General features: G+C 45.1%; 1 protein-coding gene across 1 annotated transcript in view; it reads left to right on the forward strand.

The window, feature by feature from the left end:
• LOC115508933 (phospholipid-transporting ATPase IB) overlaps positions 1 to 23,216 on the forward strand; it is a 599,908-nt gene that overhangs the window by 443,438 nt on the left and 133,254 nt on the right. The window contains exons 31-33 of the mRNA XM_030308008.1: positions 8,601 to 8,662; positions 9,086 to 9,142; positions 10,513 to 10,620. Of these exons, the coding sequence (XP_030163868.1) occupies positions 8,601 to 8,662; positions 9,086 to 9,142; positions 10,513 to 10,620 (227 nt within the window). The remainder of the gene's footprint in view (positions 1 to 8,600; positions 8,663 to 9,085; positions 9,143 to 10,512; positions 10,621 to 23,216) is intronic.

Here is a 23,216-nt window from a genome sequence, read left to right on the forward strand (position 1 = left end):
GCAGGGCTCAAACCCACAAACTGCCAGGTCGTGACCTGAGCTGAAATCAGGAGTTGGACGATTAACCAACTAGGCCACTCAGGCGCCCCTCAGTGTCCCTTCTAATAAACCCTGTGTCACATGTATTTGGAACAGTTGGGTTTGGTGTAATGCTTGTAAGAAGCGGGAGCCAGAGTCCCAGATTTCACGAACCCTTATAACTTTATCAGGAAGTTGAATTGAAGTGCGTTAGCAAGGGTGGGAATAGACTGTAACAACCCCCAGATCTTAGAGGCGTAACCCATTAAAAGCTCATTTCTTAGTTGTGTCACCATCAAATGGAGGAGTGCATTGGGCATATTTTCTTTTCTTTGATTTTTTTTTTGTTTATTTTTGAGGGAGAGGGAAAGTGTGCATGCACAAACAGGGGAGGGGCAGAGAGAGAGAGAGGGAGAGAGAGAGGATCTGAAGTGGGCTCTGTGCTGACAGCAGAGAGCCTGATGCAGGGCTCAGACTCCGGAACCATGAGGTCATGACCTGAGCCGAAGTCAGGCGCTTAACCAACTGAGCCACCCAGGCACGCTGAGCATATTTTCTCATTTTCCATGTTTTTGATGCTCTGATGACTGGGGCCTTGATCCTGAAGAGACCATCCTTCCCAGGGCTACCTAGTTCCTAGAGAGAGCAAAGGACTCCCTTGCAGCAATGTCTCTGATACTCAGATCAAGTAGTCCAGAGCCCACACCCCCAACCATCTAATCTATTAACTTTCACATACCAAGCAATATTCTCCCTGCCCTGAATCACCCCGGGGCCAGGTATCAGACAACTAGGGATCACCCCTATAACCCAGAGTCTGCTGAAATTATTCACACCATCCAGTCCTAAGCTTACACAGCATACCTGCTCTGCCTTGCCCATTCCATCCCCCCAAAACCCCAGTTAAGGCTCTGGACCACGGTCTCCCCTTTCATCGCCTTCCTCCTGACTGACCCTGGTGCTTCCCCGTGTGGCCCTGTGTGGCATCCATGGCTCCTGTTTCTAGGGATCTGTAAGCATGAACTTCCTTCACGACATCGTTTCCATGTCTGCATAGCTTACCATACCTCATTAAAACAAATTCTGGGTGCGTTTCAATGCAAGGGGGCAAGGGGACTCCACATCATGACCCCTGAGTTCACCCTCAGCCTTAACATCGGCAGGGCAGAGAGCCAGGAGAGGGAGTGGTTTCTCCTGACCATCTCTGGCATCTCCTGCCCATGTGTGATTGGCACAGACTAGTCACAGGGCCCTCCCTAGGTATGAGGGGCTAGGGAGTGCTATTTAGCTGTGCACCCGAGAATAAGGCACAAGTCTGTGGCCTTTGACTTTGACATTCAAGTTTGCTTTCCATCGTTTTTACCACCTTTTTTTTTCTTAACTACCTTTTTGAAATCCATTTTTAGTAAACAACAGTGAAAAACACATTAAAATTTGAGTTTCATCCTTAACTTTCTCCGTCAGTAACGGCAGTAGAGAGGAGAAAATCCAGCAAAAGGCTTATATAACCAGGAACTCAACCCAGCACTGGTTATGAATGTAATTATAATCACTAACACTTGTATAAACTCGACCTTCTGTAAACTCTTTCCAATATTTTATACCACTCTTTACCGAGAAAGGAAAAAATAAATTTTCTCTTCACGAATACATAGCATTGGAAGCAGAAAAGAATAGTTTCAATCACAGAGCCGGCAGTCAAGGTATTTGAGCAGGGTGAGTTCTGAAAGTTTGTAAATTAGTGAGTTGACATTTGAGATACATCTTCACTTTCAATACTGTACTAATCGAGTAGTACCTGGTTGGGGAGTACCTCCTCGAAACGTCTAGAGTCTTGAGAGGCCCAAAGAGCAAGATGGGGTAACGATACCCTGTTAATATTCTGGAATAAGGGCTCCTGGAAGTTCTGAAGCCAAAGGGCGGGGAGAGGGAAAGCAAGAGAAACTTGGCATCCGATCTTCAGACAAAATTCTTGGCAGGTGCCTTGTCGTCAAGGGAATGGTGCCCCCCACCTCCGTTCTCCCTACTGAGTCATAATGTGCGTGAGGTGCCTGGGATTTCTAATTCAGGTGTTCCACAGATTCTTACGACATTAAAAATGCACATATAAATTCACCATCTGTTTTCTTGATTATTAAATCCTGTCTTCCCTGACTGTACGGGACCGTGCTATAACTTTGTCTTCAGATTTTGCTTTTTGTCAGAGCCATTTCTGGATACGTTCTTGTGGTTTAATGATGTAATGCTTTTAACAAGCTTTTAATTGAAATGGCATCTTTATAAAATGTCACCAACCTAGCCCTTTGGAATACTCTGAAGTAAGTTCCTTGATCATTCTGTCTGCTTAGAAAATGAGACATACTTTCCTTACAAATCACGGGTTTTCCCACAAATATTTTCAAAGAGGTTCTTGCGTGCAGCATTTCTGGGTTGTCGCTACTAATGTGGAGAGTCCGTGTGGTTTTGTCTCAACGGTCCACAATAGTCTGTTTTAGTGACTATTTCTAAACCACACTTGGCTGATCTTACACGACGTTGGCCCCTGGATCCGACCAGATATTGCCAATAATGTCAGTCTGGAAGAACAGTGTCACCCACTGCTGTGGGCCAATGGATCCTGAAGCCCCAGTGTGATATCGGCCTTTAAGAGAATGGGCTAACTCTACCCGGGACGGTGTCTCCAACTCTGTCACTTAATGTTTAACCCTTTTGATGCATATAGGAAACCCCATCGTTCTAGTAGGCTTTATGTCACATGTAGCCACAGTAAAATCATTCTAAATCTTTCCTCTTCTCTTAGGTTCTCCACTCTATGGAAATCTTCCGATGGGTTTTGGAGAGAGGCGAGCATCGCCTCTCTCATTTCATCTCTCACCCGGGTGAATTTGATCCCCGGTTTGCAAAAGGCTGACTGGTCCCAGTTTAGTTACATGCCAGCTGTTCTGGTGCCGTAGGGAGCTGAATCCTTGCTGCCACCCCTGCTCGGCTAAGCCTTTGTGTGCCGATAATGATGGCTTTCTGGTGGGAAGTGCACCGCCGTCCTGCTGGTGAAGATAGGGAAACAAAGGTTTGGGGAGATTACATCCCTCCGCGTGCACTCTTGACGGATCTCTCGTGTTAGGGACCTTTTGAGAGCCTTGCGTGGTTCGGGCCCTGCCCACCTCATCATTCCGGTGCACGCCATCATGGCCCCGTGCCCACCCTGCACGGCTCACCCCTCACCCCCCTGGGCGGGGGTCTGCCTCCGTGCCCCTCTGCAGGCTCATTTCCTTTTGCCCTTTCCCCTCTCACCGCCCCCTTCCTCCCAAATAGCCATCCACCCCACCCCATGCTGCTCTGCCTGAAGTGGTGTTCTCACCGTCATTTCCACAGACGGTGGCCAAATGATGTTCTGAAGGCTGGCTTGGGGACCTCAACCACTCACCTGGGTTTGGGGGTTACTTTTTCCCTTTAAAAAAGTCACTGCAGGGGCGCCTGGGTGGCGCAGTCGGTTAAGCGTCCGACTTCAGCCAGGTCACGATCTCGCGGTCCGTGAGTTCGAGCCCCGCGTCAGGCTCCGGGCTGATGGCTCGGAGCCTGGAGCCTGTTTCCGATTCTGTGTCTCCCTCTCACTCTGCCCCTCCCCCGTTCATGCTCTGTCTCTCTCTGTCCCAAAAATAAATAAACATTGAAAAAAAAAAATTTAAAAAAAAATAAAATAAAATTAAAAAAAAAAATAAAAAAGTCACTGCAGATGTTAAATATCTGACTGAAGTAAAAACAGCCAAACGACAGGAAAGATGTTTTCCTGAGTGGGTTGTTGGAGTCCTAACAGTGCTCTTCGGTTTCAGCAACGTGGGAAGAAATAGTTTGTCAGCAGCGTGCTTCAGGAATAAACCGGACCATCGAAATGGGCTTTTCCACCCTCGAATTATCAGCAAGCCATAGCTTATGGATGCGTTCATTCGCAAATGATTTCTTAGGACTTCTCGTCTCTTCTTCAGTACGTTATTGGCAAGATTTAACAAAGAACAATGCCCACAGGTATTTGCCTCTAACGCGGTTGAAATAAAACCCGGACGAGAACGATCCCTTCCATGGGAATTTCCCCAGCAGGGTGTACAGAGCAGTGTCTTGTGACTTATCTACAGGATGCTATCTTCTTTGAGGCTTTTGGCGTGTCCCAGAATTCTCCAGTTGGCTTAGGAGTTTCTCCTTCAAGGAATAAATCATTCCCAGATGGTAATCCATTTTGACCGAGGCGGGAGATACTGTTTCCTCGGAAAACGAAGATGCACGCTGACTTATCCTTCCAAACTAATGAACAGAAATAGAAGGTTTATCCCGTCTCGTCTAAAAGTCACTTTCAGTGTATTCACATCACCTCAAGTATAAACATTTAATGCCAGGGAGCATTTCACTTTCTTGACGGTGGAAATTAATGCATCACCAGACTCTGGAAGCTACAGTTGGAAAATGTCTTTTAGTTTTCCCTCTTTTTCTCTCCGTGCCACGTTGCCAGCAGAGCGTTGAGTAGTCCCAAGGGGCTCCATGGAGGCGCCGTCCTCGTAAGTGAGCTCTCAGTCCTACAGGTAATCACAGTCCGCCCCCGTTTAAAGGCCATCAGGGATCGGGTGTTGCATGCTTTGTGCGGAAGTCTCCCGCTGTTTGTGCCCATCGGTCGGGGGAACAGTTGGGTGTCACTGCATTCTTTCCACAGTCTGACTGGAGAGAAGAGGGTTCTCCCAGGTGAGACACTGCTTCAGAGTCTGTCCTGTATACTTCTGGGTATTTCCAGTTCCTCTCTTGCCTGACTTCCAACGCTGTGGTTCTCAGTCTGGGCGATTTTGTCCCCGGGGGACATTTGGCAACGGCTGGAGAAAGTTTCCGTGGTCAGCTAGTGACTGGGTGCTCCTGGCATCCAGGCAAGCCGCCAGACATCCTGCGATGCACAGGACAGCCCCGCGCAACAAAGAATTACCTGGAAAAATGTCAGTAGTGAGTGCCAAGGTTGAGAAACTTGGGACTGATGCAGTGCGCACCCTAACTCAGGTTTCGGGGGTTTACTGGTGCTCTCCAGGTTTGCACATGCGTTTACTTCCATATGTGGCCCAGAATTCCTGTCCTAGGAATCTCATTTTCTGTCCTCTTCAATTCTCTCCTGAAAGTTCTTCCCGTTAGGTGCTGGTACTTCAAAGGAGTCCTTTGTAATGTTTTTCCCTCTTAAAATTGTTTCCTTTTATTCTCTGGGATCCATTTTTCTAGCTCAGTAAGGAAAACAAACTTATTTGCAGTTTGTTGCAAAGTGGGTGATCTTTTTCATGTCACTCGACTTCTCTTTGCTGCCCTAGTTTTCTCGTCTGAAACATGAAGGTAATGATATTATTTCTTACAGTTGTTAGAATATCGAAGGAATATCACGTATGTCAGTATTACATATTAGTAACACTAATAATTACGCATTACTATTACGTATATTGGCAAGCATACGAATATATGTAAAGTGCTCAAAACCGTGCCGGTCATATAGTGGGTAACATGTTCTCTCCTTTCATTGCAGAATTTCTTACCATGCTTTACAATGTTCTCTTTATGTCTATAAAATATGAAACACGTTCTAAGCCCTTCATGTTAGACCAATGCTTTGAATGTTTAATTTCTTTTAGTACGTGAATCAGCCAACATTTGAAACACTAGTACTAAAAGGAAATTCAAAGAGTTGTCAAACCATAATTGTGAACTTTGATTGTCAGGTTGGTCTCACACCTCTTCTAACTTTTCCATCTGGTCGGCACGGACTCTGAACTCCATTAGGGCTTAGTGTAGGTTGAACTTCAGGGAACTCGGGTCTTTGTTGTCCATTCATTTACCCGTAGACTGCGACAAGGAAATCCACCTTGACCTAAATTGAACAGGAAGAAGCTCTGCTCTGAAACTCTCCAGTTTCCACCATTACCTACCTGGGGCTGATGTAGCACCTAAGAATGCAGACCTTATAGTCTTTGGATTTCTATCTTAGAGGAATCTGGGTGACAATTCAATCATCATCATCGGTATCTGGTAGAAAATCCCCGGTTTATAGATGGGGAAACTGAGACTTAGAAGCTAACCTTTTAAAGAACATAAATAACAGCAGAGCTGGAACAAGAGAGCGGGGCTATATGGTCTTCTAATGCTCATTGCTGGGATTTTTTTTCCCACTAACCTTGACTCCCTTCTCACCACCTCATTTTTCTCCACATGCTTTTGTTTCTCCCTCAGTAGCATTATGTGTCTTTGCTATCTGTTCTTCCTATTGTGACTTTAAGATGTTGACCACTTGGAGGGGGTGGGGTGCGTGTCTGGGTGGCTCAGTCGGTTGAGCATCCACTTCTTGATTTTGGCTCAGGTCATGATCTAGCAGTTCATGGGATTGAGCCGTGAGTCCGTCTCTGTGCTGACAGCACGGAGCCTGCTTGGGATATTCATTCTCTCTCTCTCTCTCTCTCTCTCTCTCTCTCTCTCTCTCTCTCTCCCCCTCCGCTGCTTGCATTCTGTCTCTCTCAAAATAAATAAACATTTAAAAATGAAGGAAGGAAGGGGGAAAATACTGATCACTTGGTACCAAATTTTAATGTGTCACTCTTTTTATCAGTATTCCTACATTAATATGACCAGAACCAGTGTTCTCCATCTCAAGTAAATGATATCACCGTTGGCCTAGGTACTCAGGCAAAAACCTGAAATCACCCTTGATTCCTCATGGTTTTTTCCACCCCACCAAGTCCTAAATCCTGTCATTTATACCTTCAAAATATGTGCCAATTCCTATCGCTTCTTTCCACCTCCAACATAACCACTCTGGCCTGCAATGTCCAATAGAACTTTCTGGACAGTAGTGACGCTCTGTATTCCCTTCTGTCCGACATAGTAATCACTAGCCACCTGCGACCATTGAGCATTTGAGATGTAGCTAAGTGTATCTGAAGAACTGAGTTGTTTTCAATAACAGCTTTTCAATACATAATTTACCTACAATTTACCCAAATGCTATGGTGTTTAATATATTCAAATAGCTGTGCAACTGTCACCTTAAGCAATGTTTGAGCATTTTAACCTCCCCCCAAAGAAACCCCATACCTGTGAGCAGTTACTTTTCATTTACCCCCCCTAAAAAACCCACCTCCTGTCAGTCACTAATCGACTTTCTGTCCCTATAGACCGGCCCATTCTGAACAGCTCAGGAAGTACCATCCTACAATAGATGGCCTTTTGTGACTGGCTTCTCTCACTTAGCATGAGATTTTCAAGGTTCACCCACGTTATAGCATATTTCAGTAGTTTATTCCTATTTATTGCCCAATAATGGAATAGTAGTTGTTTTGACATTTTTCCTTCCTTTTAATGAAATTCTGCCTAAGTTTCAAGTCTCTCCCCTACGCTTCGAGATCATTCCTTTGTAAGTCTGTGGCCATCCCTCTGTGGATAACTCCTATGTTCCCCAACAGCCGTCCCTTAGTTTAGGTGTCTATAATGCGGCCCATAATGTCACTTTACAGTTCATCTTCCCTTATATCCACAAATTTACCTATCTAGAATCAGGAGAAAGGCCATGCCCTGGAGCTTGGTGTAGGGCCCCACGAGCCCCAGATTCTGCCTATGATGCTACTCAACCATTTTGGTGTTTTAGGAAACTGAACAGATCTTGAATCTTTCATGAGAGTCAGATTCCTCAAAGCAGATGTGTAAATCAGCAAGCCCAAATATGTATGGCAGCCACTGGGTTGGAAATTTGAACACAAAAATCCCTATGTACTTGGCCTGTAGGCCACAGATCTAAATTTGAGTATAGAAGGACATAAGAGCAGATTGGCAGTGGCATCCAAAGAAACCATTCCTGATGTTGAAACAGCCTTCAACCCCTCAGGATAATAACCAGACTTTTCACAGCAGGCAAGTCAGACAGTTCTATTAGAGTTCAGCCTCACTGATTGTTTTATCCATTGTGATAGTCATCCCCGAAAAGAAAAAAAGTGGAAAAGATTTTTAAAAAATTGAAGCTTCAAAACCCTTGTTGTGTTTTCTAGATGTCTCTCCTTGGATTGTTCACATTCCTCCAATTGATAGACTTCACGCGGTTGCATACGAGAACATGAGTAGTGAATTCTGAGTTCAGTAATCATGAATTGATTTGTATTCATGTAATTATCTTCCTTTATTAGCCTGTAATTCCAACTTAGCAGAAATTAAAAATGCAGAGTAAGAGAACACTCATAAAAAGTCTAATGCTGGCATTCAAAAAGATAGACTATTATGTCCTTACTCTTCCCTGTGTTTAACCCAACAAAGGGACATTTTAATCTTTATAAAAATGTAAATGTCAGTGCAGTTCAAGTGTTTGGTTCAGTATGTTGGAAACCTGATTTTGTTTGCTTCATTTGGAGAAAATATCAGATGAAAAAAGTCACCGTTAGAAGTAGGAGGCATTAGAATCACAGATGATGCAATTTTTGAAATTCCCTTACGATTTAATAAATGTTTCCAAAGTTCTGTTTTTGTGTTCTGAACAAGACAGATTGCAGTGCTCTTCCCCAGAAGTTAGTAATAACTTCTTTGTTTTTCAGATACTCCGTTGGCCAGTGGCCAGGCCACAGACTATTTATTTGTTGGAAATATTGTTTACACGGTAAGTTTATCTCTGTTTACGGAACCGGTCTTAAGTGGCATATGTGTGGGCTTGGCCTCTGAAAACCCTTTATATAAGGCCTTCCTTCATGTTATTTGTTTCAAATCGTTAAACCACATAGTATAGATTCCTTAGAGTTCAAAATGGTTGTGAAATGCTTACCTCACTTTTTTAGTGGAGATTTGACAGAGTCGATTTCTGGACAGGTGATTAACAGATCACCCCATTCTTCAAATGACACTTTCACATCTACCTGTGAAAAAGGCAACGCTGAGAAAGGTTATCTTCCCTAAATCTTTTCAAGCTAAGAAAAGCACAAAAGTAACTCCAGCTGCCTCTGGAGGGGAGATTTGCGATTCTCCTAGAAAGTAAAAATAAGTCACCGAGGATAATACGTTTTCCCCAATTCCTTTGTTTTCACAGTATGTTGTTGTCACTGTGTGTCTGAAAGCTGGTTTGGAGACCACAGCTTGGACTAAAGTAAGTTTTCTCTGGAGTTGTTTCTCTATCCTTATAGGTATTTTGATGGCATGCGATCTTTTTAAGCCTTGGGAAAACAATCAACAATATTTGGTTTGCTCATTTAAATTTTGCACGTAAAAATCGTCTTTTTATCTTTATCAGGGCAAATTTGCAACCCAAACTTTTCTGATGATTCATTTGCTTGGCACTTAGTAACAGCTCTAAACTCTTAACAGTTTTCTCATGTCAAATGTATATGCATGTTTTTAAAACAAAACAAATACACACAGAAAATACAGAAGGACAAAAAGGAGAATTTTTAACTTCCTTCACTTTACCACCAAGAGACAGTTGGTATTAACACTTTTCTGGATAGCATTACAGACTTTGTTCCATGTGTATTTTTAATAGAACGCATTACAGAGCATATAGATAGTTTGGTGATCTTTTTTCAGTTAAAAATATATCATGAACATTTTCCATACCTAAAAGTATACTTGCACAAAACTTTTCTTCATGATTAAAGAGTATTAAGTTTTATCGCTATCCAACATTTAATCATTCCCCAACTTCAGACGTTTTGGTGACTTGCCACGTTACAGGATGATAACCCGTGTTTCATGTTTGTCTGTCACTGCTGTTTTCATAGGCTTCTGCTTCTGGGAAAGTGAGGGAGGAGGTTGGAGCTGGATGTGGAAGGAGGGAATCTATTAATAGACAATGGCAGTTAATCCAAATGAGAGGTGATGGTGGCTTGACCTGGGGTGCTACAGGAGGAGGTAGTGAGAAATGGCCAGATTCCAGATGTATTTTTTAAAAAAGCTAGCAGCCCTTGATGATGGATTATATCATGGGGTGCGGAAGAAAGGATGACATCGAGCATCGTCATATTAAGAGGACAGAGGAGAAAAAGCTAACAGCTCAGTAGGCACTTAAAGGATTGTTAAGGCGTAATATCCATCCCAGATTTGTAAAAAGGTCTTTGGAAAATGAAGAGAACGGCCGAAATCTCAATAAGTAAGAACATCTTGTTCTTTTTGTCCATTCAGTGCTTTCTTACTGGCTTTATGTAGCTCCAAGTTGGAGCAGACGCTGGTGAGGACCAGCGGGGGGCCTACTAAAAGTACGGGATGGGTCTAGGAGAAGGTCAGCTGCAGCAGCAAAAGCACCTTGATCTTAGTTTGGGGCCACCGGTTACTTGAAATCCTTGTTAAATATTCTGAGACAAGGCCATTAGAAGATGGAGCTTTCCAATGACTAGTGATGGGTCAAAATGTTTCCCATAAGGAAGGGTGGCTTGGACACAGGGATTCTGCTGCAGGTGGGGTTCAGGTGGCTCTCCTGGGCCAGCGGACAAGCCCTGCCTGAGCGTGTGTTTCCTTTTGCAGTTCAGTCATCTGGCTGTCTGGGGAAGCATGCTGATCTGGCTGGTGTTTTTTGGCGTCTACTCAACCATCTGGCCCACCATTCCCATTGCTCCAGATATGAAAGGACAGGTCAGTGCTGCTAATTGCGAATGGGCTTTCCGTGTCCAATGTCCGATGGTGATGATGCTTTCCGTGTGTGGGCTTCTCCGGTCTCGTGACACTGATGAACTTCAGGAGAGGCTGGTATTGCCTGCTTCCATCAAAATTCAGAGGGAGGGAAATAAACCAGATCAGAGCACCTGGAAGAGGTGGTCTCGTCCACACCAACGGCATCTGAAATCTTAACTACTGTAAGTAGTCAGCTTAAATCCGCTGACCTACCTGGCGTGTCCTCATTTCCATAATGGAATGTGTGTTGATTACACACAGTTCTGATGTGTACAGGTAGTTTGTGGCCCTTGGAAAACTGGAGTTGTTTTGAGTCATTCACAGTCCAATGATTATGTTGATGGTAGTTGTGAGGTTAAGTGTATTGTTATTCTCTGACTGATAGTCTCCTGTGCAAGATAAATCTAACGCCTCTATGAACCAGATCATTAATTCACCAGAATATCTTCTTGTTCATCTCTTGAACTAGAGAGGCTGAGGTTGAAGACCTATACACTTGTTTGAATTGTTTTAATATTTTCTTTTCTTCTGTATTTGTCCGGTGTTTGAGATTGAGCCATCAACGGTGATGGATCTTAGAGTCCCACGGTATTGGTTCTCGAGAGGAGTTTGACAATCCTAGGTTCCAAACCACCCCAGGTTACAAATGAAGCCATGCAGGCCCTGACACTCCAGGCTGACCCTACAGACCCCATTTCGGGGTCTGCCCATAGCCAGAGCTGCCCAGAGACCCCCGGCAAGTGGCTGCCCGGGCCCTGTGCTTTGGAGGCCTCCGCGATGGCTCTCCCTGGCTGGGTATGTTCCTCTTCTCAGGGTGAGGAGCCCACGGTACACAGAGCCAGAACCCCTACGTCTAGTCCCTTCCCTGGGTTCCTAGGACCCTGAGTTTCCTTCCCGAGCAGCCACAAAAGCCAGCTTCCCAGGCCTGCCTGGCCCTCTTCCCAGATCCAGGCCTGTGTGAACACCCCTTGCCCCAAGGGGCAGCTAGGTGCCAGGTACGTGCTCTGGGCCAGCTGGGTGTTTGCATCTTTAGACCCACCCCCATGTGCATGAGGCATGGGATGAGAAGAGAAGGCCTGGGGGTCAGGGGTTTCCACTCGTGTCCCTGCACCAGGAATACGTATTTTAGGGACAGGCCTGTCTGTGGCACAGCCGACTGCTGTCTTAGCCTCACTTACTCTGCCGAAATAAGCCGAAACTCCTGGGTCTACCCAACGCGAGATACATGTGCAGCGGCCGTGTCGTGTGAGATAATCCGGGGGTGGCATTGCTGGTCTTTTTTGCTTGGCGAATCAGTAGTCGACATCCCAGGGTGTCCGGGACCTCCCCTGAATGTGGGTGCTGAGCAGGGCAGACGTGTTCTTCAGGAGTAGGCTTGTATGTCTCCTGATGCATCTTTGCCATCCGTAAGCAACGAGGCCAAACATACCTCTTCCAAATCCGAGTGACAGAGGAAATTCCAGAAGATGGTGTAGCAAGACAAGCATCTCCCGGCAAAGATACTTTGTACATTTAAAGAAATCAGTTCTACTTTAAAGCAATGGGGTCCATCCCCAAAACAAACCAAGTGCCTAGAATATCTGCTTCACATTCTCTTCCTTCTGGGCGAGGGCAGGTGTGGTCTCACGACTGTTTCTCTCGGGGAGTTTTTACGGTGCGGAGAACAGCTGATTGCTGAAGAGACTTTCTTATGTTAGAGAAAAGTGATGGCTGGCAGAATGGAATCTGTCCACGCGTGGCCGGCCAGCAAAAACTGCTAGTTTGGAAACCCCTCCCGGCATCTTCAACAAAGAGAAGCTCGCGTGAACCCCCTCTGTACGCATTTGTAGCCGCAACTCCATTCCAAATGTGCACGAGCTAGCCTGGTTTCCAACTCTCACTCCGATTAAGAGGTTACTTTCCACGTTCAGAGAGGCCACATTTGCCGGGCAGACCCTAACAGGCCACATTTTCACTATCCAAGTTGCTTCCTGTGTGAAGCCTCGACTGAAATTTCTGTTGTTGAGGACCTTTCAACCACATTTAACCAGGTAGTCCTACCACCCCAAAGCAAAGAAACGATAATATCAAACCACATTTCACTTTGGCATACACATGGTTTTATTTTTCACGTATTCCCCGTCGTTCTAACTTTTTTGTTGGTTGGTTTGCGTGAGGCAAAGGAAGTCTTGAAATCCAACATGGCTGGCCGGGACTGAGGTTCTTGCTAGACGTTGAATGAGATGATTAATGTAGTTTTCATGTCACAGGATTTCTAAGTCAGTATTCTGCTGTCTGTGTTTAAAGAGCTGTTTATTATCTCTAGTCTTCGTCTGGGGGTGACCTCTTAGTGGGGACAGGTGTCAGAGAACAATGTCAACGCTCTTTCACCTGCTGTCTGCTGCCCAGTGGTTTGTTCATCCTTTGAACACTTTTGAAGAAGCCCTTGCATGGAGAGTGGCCAACACTAGCCTGAGATCTCCCAAAGACCTCCTGCTGACTCCGAAGGGATTTCAGGCTATCGTAAAGAAAGATGGGAGCCGGGCTCAGGTACAGGCAGAAACAGGGCTCCTTAGGGTTACTGTCGAAAATGTGCCCAAGCCGTGGTCATCCCTTTGGTTCTAGGTTGGTATTATGGACTCAGTGTTTGTGTCCCTAACCTCTGATTCACGTGGTAAAGCCCTAACCCCCCAGTGTGATGGTATTTGGAGGTAGGGCCTTTGGGAAGTTATTAGGTCATCGAGGGGATTAGTGCCCATAGAAGAAGGGGCCAGAGAGCTAGCTTACTTGGTTTCTGCCACGTTGAAGCTGTGATGAAAAGTTAGATGTCTGCACCGGAAAGACCAGGCCGGCACCCTGATCTCAGACGTCCAGCCTCCAGAACCATGAGAAATAAATGTCTGGGGCTGATAAGCCACCCCCATCTATGGTATTTCCTTATAGTAGCCTGAGCTAAAACCATTGGCGAGTGCTTAGGAGTGAGGGGTACTCTGGGAGAAGACTGTTGTTGTTGTTGCTGTTACATGTTTTTAGTGACTTGTAGAAACCTTTTTTTGTAGTTCCCAAAGCGGTAGGATTTTGGCAAATGAAGACGGTTCTTTTGAGCTTTGGAATTCAACTAGTGTAATGGCAAACGGCATTTCTCACTGAGGAGCCCAAGACAGATACCCCGCACAAAACATTCTGTCTATTCATAACATCCTAAACTGTTGAAAAGATGCATTGTTTCTGCTGGGGTTTCCTAACAGATTTAGTTCAATATTTCTTTCTTTGTCTCATCCATTATGTTTGGAGTTTTTCTCATGGCGGGGAGAAGGCAGGTTTTCCCTCGAGGGCAAAGGAGGAGAAGGCTCTAGATGAGAGTGCTTTTCCACCGTCAAAGGGTCTTTATCTTCCCTCCAGTACCTCATGATATGGTACTCGAAACCCAGCCAGACAGTGAGCCGAGAAGTCTCAGTGGCAGTTTCTGAACTCAGAGAAGTCATCTGAAAATATGCAACATTTGTGGGATTTTTAAGGGACACCCTGTTTTTCTATTTTTCTAGGCCCATGCTAGATCGAAAGCGAATTAAAAACTCAAGTTGCGTCTATCCTGGTTACTGCCAAAGTCCCCTACCAGGGAAAATATGTGCTGATGTTTTCCCATAGAGGACCGTATGTTTTTCTTTCTCCCAGTAGCATAACCATGGGTTACAGGCATCTCCATAATGGGTCCCCAAAGCCAGTGCTTGAAGGTGGCTTAGCCCAGAGTTGCCTGCTGAAGGGAGAGCTTTCAGTTAGAGAGAGGAAGACTTTATCTAAAACTGGATCGGGAAACGTATTTACATTTTCTTCACGTATTTCTCAAGGCTTTTAACTTGGGGAGTATCTGAGGGGATATCATCTCATTTGACCTCTGTGTAAAAGTCAAGAGACCTGCCCTAACTAGCTTTATAACCTTTGGTAAGTCCCTTAGTCCGCGTTAATTTCCTTATCGGCAAAGTCAGTGTAATATTACACTAATTACCTCAGAGGCACATGGTACAGATATAACAAGAAAACCTGAGGGAGTTAGAAGACATGCCTGCTCTTTTTCCTGGAGTGACCAATTATTTTTGAACTTTTGTGAACAGAGATATTGTACACTCGGCTCCCAATTCTTTTGGCCAGAGGATTTTAACGTCTTATAGGTTCTAGATGTGATATTTATCCGTAAGTTCAGGTGACTACCTGCATCTGAATCATCTGGGTTGCCTGTTAAAAAACAACCTCCTCCCCACCCAGAAAATACGTTCTTCCAAGGCACGCGCGCGCGCACACACACACACACACACACACACACACAATATCACAGTCCCTGGGTGTGTAGCCCCAACCTCTGAATTTTAATAAACCTTCAAGCTATTCCTCCCTTTAATGTTTGAGAACCACTGCTCTAAGACACCTAAAATATTACTCCATCAGTGTTCGAGTCATGCAGGGTGTTACAGGGAGAAGATGGTATGTTTAAAATATTCACAAATGATTTATGTCTCATGGGCAGTGCTTATGTAAGACATGGCGGGCATCGCCAGTGACTGCTTTAAGGCAGCTAGCTTTCCAAATAGAGAATTATACCAGAGGACATTACATCGTTCACCATGGAAAAATATTCCTCATCAACTTCGGTGCTTTTCCTTTAACGTTCTTTTCATTGCTAGTAAAAGAGGAGAAAAAAACCTTTCACTTCAAAGCTTACAAACTGCTAACTCTGTAGTGCCAAGCTCCAGGCTTCAGCCAGTTTCTGGCCTATGACAGGCTTTGTTTTTTTAATCCTAAATACAGGAATGGGTTTACGTTTGAGTTTTATACCCACACTCGTGTATACACAGTGCAAATCCCAACGGGCTAACAGTCTACAGAATGGAGGTATCATTGCTGACCATGGTTGGTCAAAGAGATCCACTACTCATCTTCCCTAACTGACTGCTTTCTCCTGGACTTGGCAACCTAGTAAGATCTCAGGCCCAGGTATTTTCCACACAGAATGTTAAGAGAGGGGTTTTTGTTTCCAAGTGCCTCAGGGAGGCAAGCGAGGGAGAAGGGTAACAGCCCCATCGGCCACCACCTTTGCTCAGCTGGGGTTCTAGAACATCTCTGCAGGACAAAGGCCCACCCAAGGGCCAGGAGGGCACTTGTGCCCGGGTTAAGTTTCCTGGCGTGGGACAATGTTGTTCACCCCCAGCATCCATCCTCCTCCACGCTTTCCCGAGGGGCCTGGTTCGTAGGCACATACAAGGCCTTGTGCAAGAGGTCCAGCACCTTCGGGGACTCATTTCCCCCCCTGACTCCTGGGGAGAGCTTGATCCCAGCCCCTGCTGTCGTAAGTGATTCAGAAACCCTACAGGGGACACAGGAGACATTCTCTGGGGGCTTCTGCGAGAGAAGCATGTTTGCTCCCGGAAGAAATCCATCAAAGAGATGGCTTTCTCCTGTGCGTGATGTGGTTGCTGCCGTGCCGGCCAGAGCTGTTCAACCATTGGGAGGGAAGCCCCTCCAGAATCCTTCTGCCGCCATGAAAGATGTGATATAAAGACAGAAGACCACCAGAGTCTCTTGCGTGAGTGTTGAGCCACCAAATGAAGCCAGCCTTGTAGTGCCCCCACCCTGCACCCACGCCCACTCTCCAAGGAGCACCTCATGCATGTGCCACCCATACTGTGTCAGTAGCAGGTGCATAGAAAAGGCACTTGACCCTCATGTTGGTGTTGGGACATTTCTTTTATAGTCACCAGTATGCAGTCAATCAAGGAAGTATGTGCTTTAAAAAAAAAAAAAAAACAGGCTTAAGGCTTAACATTGCATATTACGCCATATTCGAACTTGGGCGTTTGTAGATTTATTTAAAGATTTGGTAAAAAATTACTTTAATATCACAATCGTTAGTGTTTTAGGTAATAACATCCCAGAAACACCTAACATGAATACTGTAAAGCTTATTGGAATTCTCTTTAATATAGCAATATTGAATAGAGTACGTTCTATTTTCCTCAAATAATGTTTATTTTAAAAGCCTGTGGCCCCGGCTTATATGAGAAGGGGTCAGCCTCAGGAGGTAGAAAGTTCCATCAGTAGAGACTTGTCTCTTGGCTTGAAATAACCTTGCGGTATCTCCTTTGTGCAGTTTTCTTGTTTATTGAGGTTGGCCAAATTATTTGTGGAAGTCCGATTTGTATTTTGGCTTTTAAACTTGTACATTTTGGGGGCGCCTGGGTGGCTGAGTCGGTTAAGCGTCCAGCTCTTGATTTTGGCTCAGGTCATGATCTCCCGGTTCATGAGATGGAACCCCACGTTAGCCTCTGTCTATGCTGACGGGGCGGGGCCTGCTTGGGATTCTCTCTCTCCCTCCCTCCCTCTCTGCCCCTGCCCTCTTCTCTCTCGCTCTCTCTCTCTCTCCAAATAAGTAAATAAACTTTTTAAAATATATATAGTTTAAAAAAATAAAAATAAGCTTGTACACTTTGGGTGATAATAAGATTGACTTGCCCTGTTTCTGGATGACATTCTCTGAGTACGTAACAATGTGAACAAAACTAAGAAGGACTCCCAGGTCTCTCCAGTGTCTGTAACTCTTGTCATCCACGTCCAGGATGAGTTTGTCCTGCTTACAGGCTCCCCACACTAATCCCTGTTGGAGACGATCACTAGAACTGAAAAACATGAACCGAACTATAACCAAAAATTCTTCATTGATAATGAAGGGAAAAACAGACACAGTTGCTTGATTAAGGATATCAAGATGAGTTCTCCCAGGCCTATGAATATCTGGGCTCTGAGATGAGAAAATTCAGGCATTGGATAACAGTTCTGTCAGAACACGGATGGCCTTTGTAGATGTTACATGTCATGCCAAGTTGTTTTTGTTTGTTGTTCCCTGATAATCAAACAAGGGGGAGAGTATATTTTTCAAAATGTGGTAGCTCCTTAAAGCAATTTCAGATTCTTTCTACGGGCAGTAATGGGGCCAACACCACTGGGCCTGGTTGCTTCTGTGCAAGGCCTGGTGGGATCCACAGAAACAATCTGGGTTAAAGTGACCAGGATCAAACCTCTCTCCTATTCAGTGCACATCCTAATGTTGAAAGTGGGATTTGAACTCAGTTAACCTAATGCCTAAGAAATACATAAAGCGAAGTCTACTGTTCATAACGTCTGTAACTGTTAATTCTGAGTCTCAGTTTCATCGGGTATGTGGAGTAGATGATATCTATCTCTGGAGCTAGTAGGTTGAGGAAGAGAAGACATGTAAATAATAGTAGGTAATGTTACGGGGGTGGGGAAAATGGGTGGTGGGCATTAAGGAGGGCACTTGTTGGGATGAGCACTGGGTGTTGTTATGTAAGTGACACATCAAGGGAATCTACTTGTGAAGCCAAGACTACACTGTGTGTTAGCTAACTTGCCAATAAAAAAAGAAAAGAAAAGAAAGTGTATCACTGGTTAGAAATATGACACGGCCTCCAGGGCCATTGCATAAGTGAGGGTTAAAAAGTGGGCAAATCCAGGGGCGCCTGGATGGCTCAGTCGGTTGAGCGTCCGACTTCAGCTCAGGTCATGGTCTTGCAGTTCGTGAGTTTGAGCCCCGCGTTGGGCTCTGTGCTAACAAACAGCTCGGAGCCTGGAGCCTGCTTCGGATTCTGTGTCTCTCCACCCCACCCCACCCCACCCCACCCCCCTGCTCATTCTCTGCCTCTGTCTCTCAAAAATAAATAAATGTTAAAAAAAAAAAAATTTTTTTAAAGTGGGCAAATCCAGCAACTTAATGCCCAAAGGCATCCCAACTGGGCCTGAGTTCCTCAGGTTCTCTGCAGACCTACCAGAAGTCCCGCCCTGAACCTCTCAGCAAACCTTCCTCGCAAGGGCTTTGTCAGAGCGCTGCAAAATAGGTTGGGTGAACGGGTCGTACAACTGTACCAGCAGGCTAATAAATGTTTGTGCGCTTGGCACAAAAAAAAAAAAGTAGGTAACGTTTATTGAGAACCTACTAAGTCTCAGACAAATGTGCATTCATACAAGTGTATGCTGCACACAAGCAGTTACATGGGGAATCAGGCATTAGCTCACCTGATGATCTACGAGCCGTAGGCGGGCACAGAGGCTTAGAAACAAGGCAGCAGCACCCCGGTCAGTCTGGGGAGGGCAGCAGCTGAGACTCGGTGGCTATGGAGAGCACCCGGGGTGATTGATACTGGGTACAAGCCAGATGTCACCTAAGTGTCAGGCGAATCTCCTTGAAACTGTGCTTTGATTAACTTGCATCGGAAGACGCTTACCCTGCAGTGTAGTCAAATTTTTAAAAGGTAACTGCAGAGTCAGAAACAGTACACGTACCTTGTGTGTGAGCTGCACGCTTCTGCCCTTGAACCCCGGGGAAAGTAGGTTTCAGACCATGTCTTTTTTTTTTTTTTAGGTATGTCGTGGAAAGCCCTTTTTTTTTCGTTCCTACTCCCCCACCCCCAACACCCCTCTTCTCTTTCTTTTGGCAGTTTATTTTATTTTGGCCTCTCGTTTCAAGGATGCTGTGTGCTAATTAGAGGCCAGGCGGCTTTGATTGTGAGTTATTTTTCTCCTCAGTGAAGGGTTTTGTTGTGGTGTTGGCATTTGCCATTCATTCGGATGTTAATTTTTTTAAATATCTGTCAGCAAATTAAAGTACACATTACATGCTGATTTTGTTTGTTTGTAATATTTATACTCCGCGGTCACTGAGTATGTTTGATGTGGTTTTGAACTTTTCCTTTCTCCAAACATGTGGAAATGCGTATGCGGGGCGCTGGAGTTGAGACTCTACGCAGGAGTTTCCTTCTCTGACATCTGCAGAGAAAAACGGCCTTGACTGGTGACCACGGTGTGCAGCTTGTGGTCCTCCTGCCCGGGGACATCCGTGTTCTTTAGGCTTGTTCTGTTTAAGAGGTGGAGAGCTGCCTGGGAGAGGCCAGCAGCGAAAGGGTTTGTGCAAGGAAAGACAAACCTTGCAAGAAAAGTTGGGTCAGACTAAAGAGAATCACAGCCTGCGATTAGGCCTCTGCCACGGCTGTCGTATTTTGTGTAAACAACGATACAAAGCTGCTGTTGACAGAATCCAAGAAGACCAAAATAGTGAAAGGATTTAAAGGAGGGGAGATCTTCAGTCACTCTTGTGCATCGTAAAATATTAGCACCCATCGAAGAAATTGTATGCTTCTGAAACCAAGATTAACCAGCTGTTAGAGTGTTTGGCATTCCTTTGGCTAAAGACAGGAAAAGAGAAATTAGGGTTACCTGTATCTGTGCCTATCGTGCTCATTCATTCATGGGTTTTGTTTTCGTTTTTTTTTTTTTTTTTAAAAATGTTTTTTTAATGTTTATTTTTGAGAGAGAAAGACAGAGCGCGAGAAGGGGAGGCGCAGAGAGAGAGGGAGACACAGAATCCAAAGCAGGCTCCAAGCCATCAGCACGGAGCCCGATGAGGGGCTCCAACCCACAGACTGTGAGATCATGACCTGAACCGAAGTCAGATGCTCAAGCGACTGAGCCCCCCAGGTGCCCCTGGTTTTGTTTTAGTTTTTTAATTGCTACACCCTGATTGTAATAAAGGATAGAACCTGAAAGAAGGACGTGTTTAAATGTGGAGATTTCTGAGTGCCAGTGAAGGCAAGCCCCGCCCACCCTTCTCAGCCTCAGCAAACAAGCCTGTTGCCTCCTGGGTGGAGGGCCATCTTGTCATCAGTCACCCGCCCTACATCTTTGTGGTCACAGCCCCTAAATCCCTTCCCCTCTTCCAGAACATGTATTTAGACAGTGCTGGTTCTGAACTTGGCATCCAGAACTAGTCAGCCAGGATGTCCATATCGCGGACCATGGTGACTGATTCAGGAATGGGCGTGGGGACCTGCACCAGGCCACTTAGAGGCAGTTCAAGGATTTGTTTTTAATAGAAACTAACAGGGGAAGGAGAAGGCACTCTTGCTGCTGGTCTGTCATACGGGGATGATGTCGGCCTGGAGCTACCAGTGGCCGTTGTGGAGAGAGTGCCTGGCTGGGGATGAACCGAGCACAGAGGAAAAGCTGAACCAGGAGAGGACCGCTTTGAGTGCACTCCTGGATCTAGCTCTTCCTGAAGCTAGGGCCATCTCCAAACTTTCGGATACACATAAACCAGTATATTCCCATTTTTGCTTCAGACAGTTCAAGTTGGATTTCTGTTACTCCTGAGAAGAGTCCTAATTAATGAAGAAATTGCTAAGTTGCAGACACAAAAGGGAAAAGTGACTGAGACAAGTTAAGATAGGACTCTCCTCTCCTTCTGGAAAATTGACAGGCGTTGTTATGTTGTAGAAAAGCAGCTGGCCAACTTTCCCCACTGTGTCTCCAAATTGAGTGCCATGGGACACTGCCTACTTTTTGTAGCCGCCCTCCCCTCCTTCCCCACCCAGAACAAGAAGACAGCCTTGGGTGGAACTAATCGTTTGCAACAGAGATGGAAGGACATGGAACATTTTCTGCAAGAGGCCTCTGGGAAGCCAATGATTCAAAATGTCTTAGAGTCTAATGGTCCTGAGCAGATCTGTCCAATAGAAATATGGCAGACACATGTATAGCGTTCAGTCTTCTAGTGGCCCCATTAAAAAGGTAAAAACAAACAGTTAAATTAGTTTTATTAATATACTAACTTGTGATCAACATTTAAAAAATTATTAATGAGATAACTTACGTTCTGTTTGTACTAAACCTTTGAAATCCAGTGTGTGTGTTGAACTTACAGTACATCTTAAATCAGACCAGACCAACTAAGTGTTCAGTAGCTGCCTCTGGCCAGTGGTCACTGTGCTAGACAGCACAGCTCTTGCCCAACAGAGATTCGGAAACCCAGATTCATTCTCCAAGGCTAAATATAGTTCAGGCAAGATTAAGAGATGAGGAAACCTAGCCCCAGATAAGCTTGGTCCTCTCCAGGTTCCTCCCCTGCATCCAGGGTGTGGACAGACGACCTGACTTTAATTTCAGTCCCTTGTACTTAAAAAGATCTTGACTCTTCCACAAGGCTTTCCCTAAAAAATGAAATCTGGACCAACTGAGCTGTTAATCTATGCTTATTAATTGCCTTAAGCAGAGTTTTTGAAGCACGGTTTATAAAGTGTGGGTCTGATTTTAAGTGGTTGGCTAATACCCCAGACATTTCCTCCTGCATGTGGGAGGGAAGAGGTCAGGATCCAGGACTTGGGTCACATTTATGTCCTGCTGCAACCAGCTGAGCAATAGTCACCCATGCCACCAAAAATAAATTATATCTGTTCCTAACAAACGGTTAATTTGTTCAATAAGTGGCAATTTCTGAGTAGGATTATTATGTCATTTCTGAGATTATGGGAACCCTTTTGTCCTTTTTTTCCCTCTAGAGTCCCAGGTGCCTTTCTCCATCATGATGCTTAATCCAAGCCTTCTATCATTTTTACCTCCTAAGTGTCTTTTATAAATATGTATCTTCCTCCATCCAGCTCTGGTCCTGTCCCGTTAGTTGATGGTGTAGCATTTTTTGCCTGGGCTGTTGCAGTAGCCTCCTGATTAGCTAACGGGCATCCAGTCTGTCCGGATCCATTGCTCTACTGTAGTCAAAATAGTCTTTCAAAACACAAATCTGATGTAGTTGTCCCCCTGGCTTCCCGTTGCCCTCAGGATAAAGTTCCAGGTCATTTACCGGGTCCCTTGGGCACCATGAAGCCCTGACCCCCACTCCTGTGATCTCGTCCCTCACTCCTCACCCCCCCCCACACACACACTGGTCTTCTCTTGCTTTCTGGAGTGCCCTGCTTGTACGCTCACCGTGCATTTGCACCTACTCCCCTCACTTCCTGAATGGCCTGGTCTCCGCCTTCCGCCTAGCTAATGCTTACCTAGTTTTCAGACCTCACGTGAGTCGTGACTTCCCGAGGGTGCCTTCTCTTGCACCCCTGACCAGGTTACATCCTCCTAATACAGGTGCCCTTAACATGACTCTCCTTTGTTGTACTTACCACGATTAAAAATTTACGTTTGTATACGAGATAATACCTTAAACCCGTTAGGATGACCGCTACTTAAAAAAAATAACCTGTATTATGAAACTATAGAAAAATGAAATCCTTGTGCACTGTTGGTGGGAATGTAAAATGGTGTATCACTGTAGAAAGTGGTATGGAGTTTCCTCAAAAATTAACACACAGAATTACCATACGATCCAGCAATTCCACTTTTGGGCATATACCCAAAAGAATTGAAAGCAGGATCTTTTTTTTTTTTTTTTTAATTTGAGAGAGACAAAGAGTGCACAAGCATGAGAGAGGCAGAAGGAGAGAGAGAGAGAGAGAGAGAGGGAAAATCTTAAGCAGGTTCCATCCATACTCAGCATAGAGCCTGATGCAGGGCTCGATCCCACAACCCTGGGATCATGACCTGAGCTGAAATCAAGAGTCAGATGCTCAAGCGACTGAGCCGCCCAGGCATCCCAAAAGCAGGATCTTGAAGAGATATTTGCACACCCTTGTTCATAGCAGTAGTATTCACAAGAGCCAAGAAAGAGAAACCATCCAAATGTCTGCTGG

This window comes from Lynx canadensis, chromosome A1 (assembly GCF_007474595.2).
Source record: "Lynx canadensis isolate LIC74 chromosome A1, mLynCan4.pri.v2, whole genome shotgun sequence".
Classification (NCBI taxonomy): Eukaryota; Metazoa; Chordata; class Mammalia; order Carnivora; family Felidae; genus Lynx; species Lynx canadensis.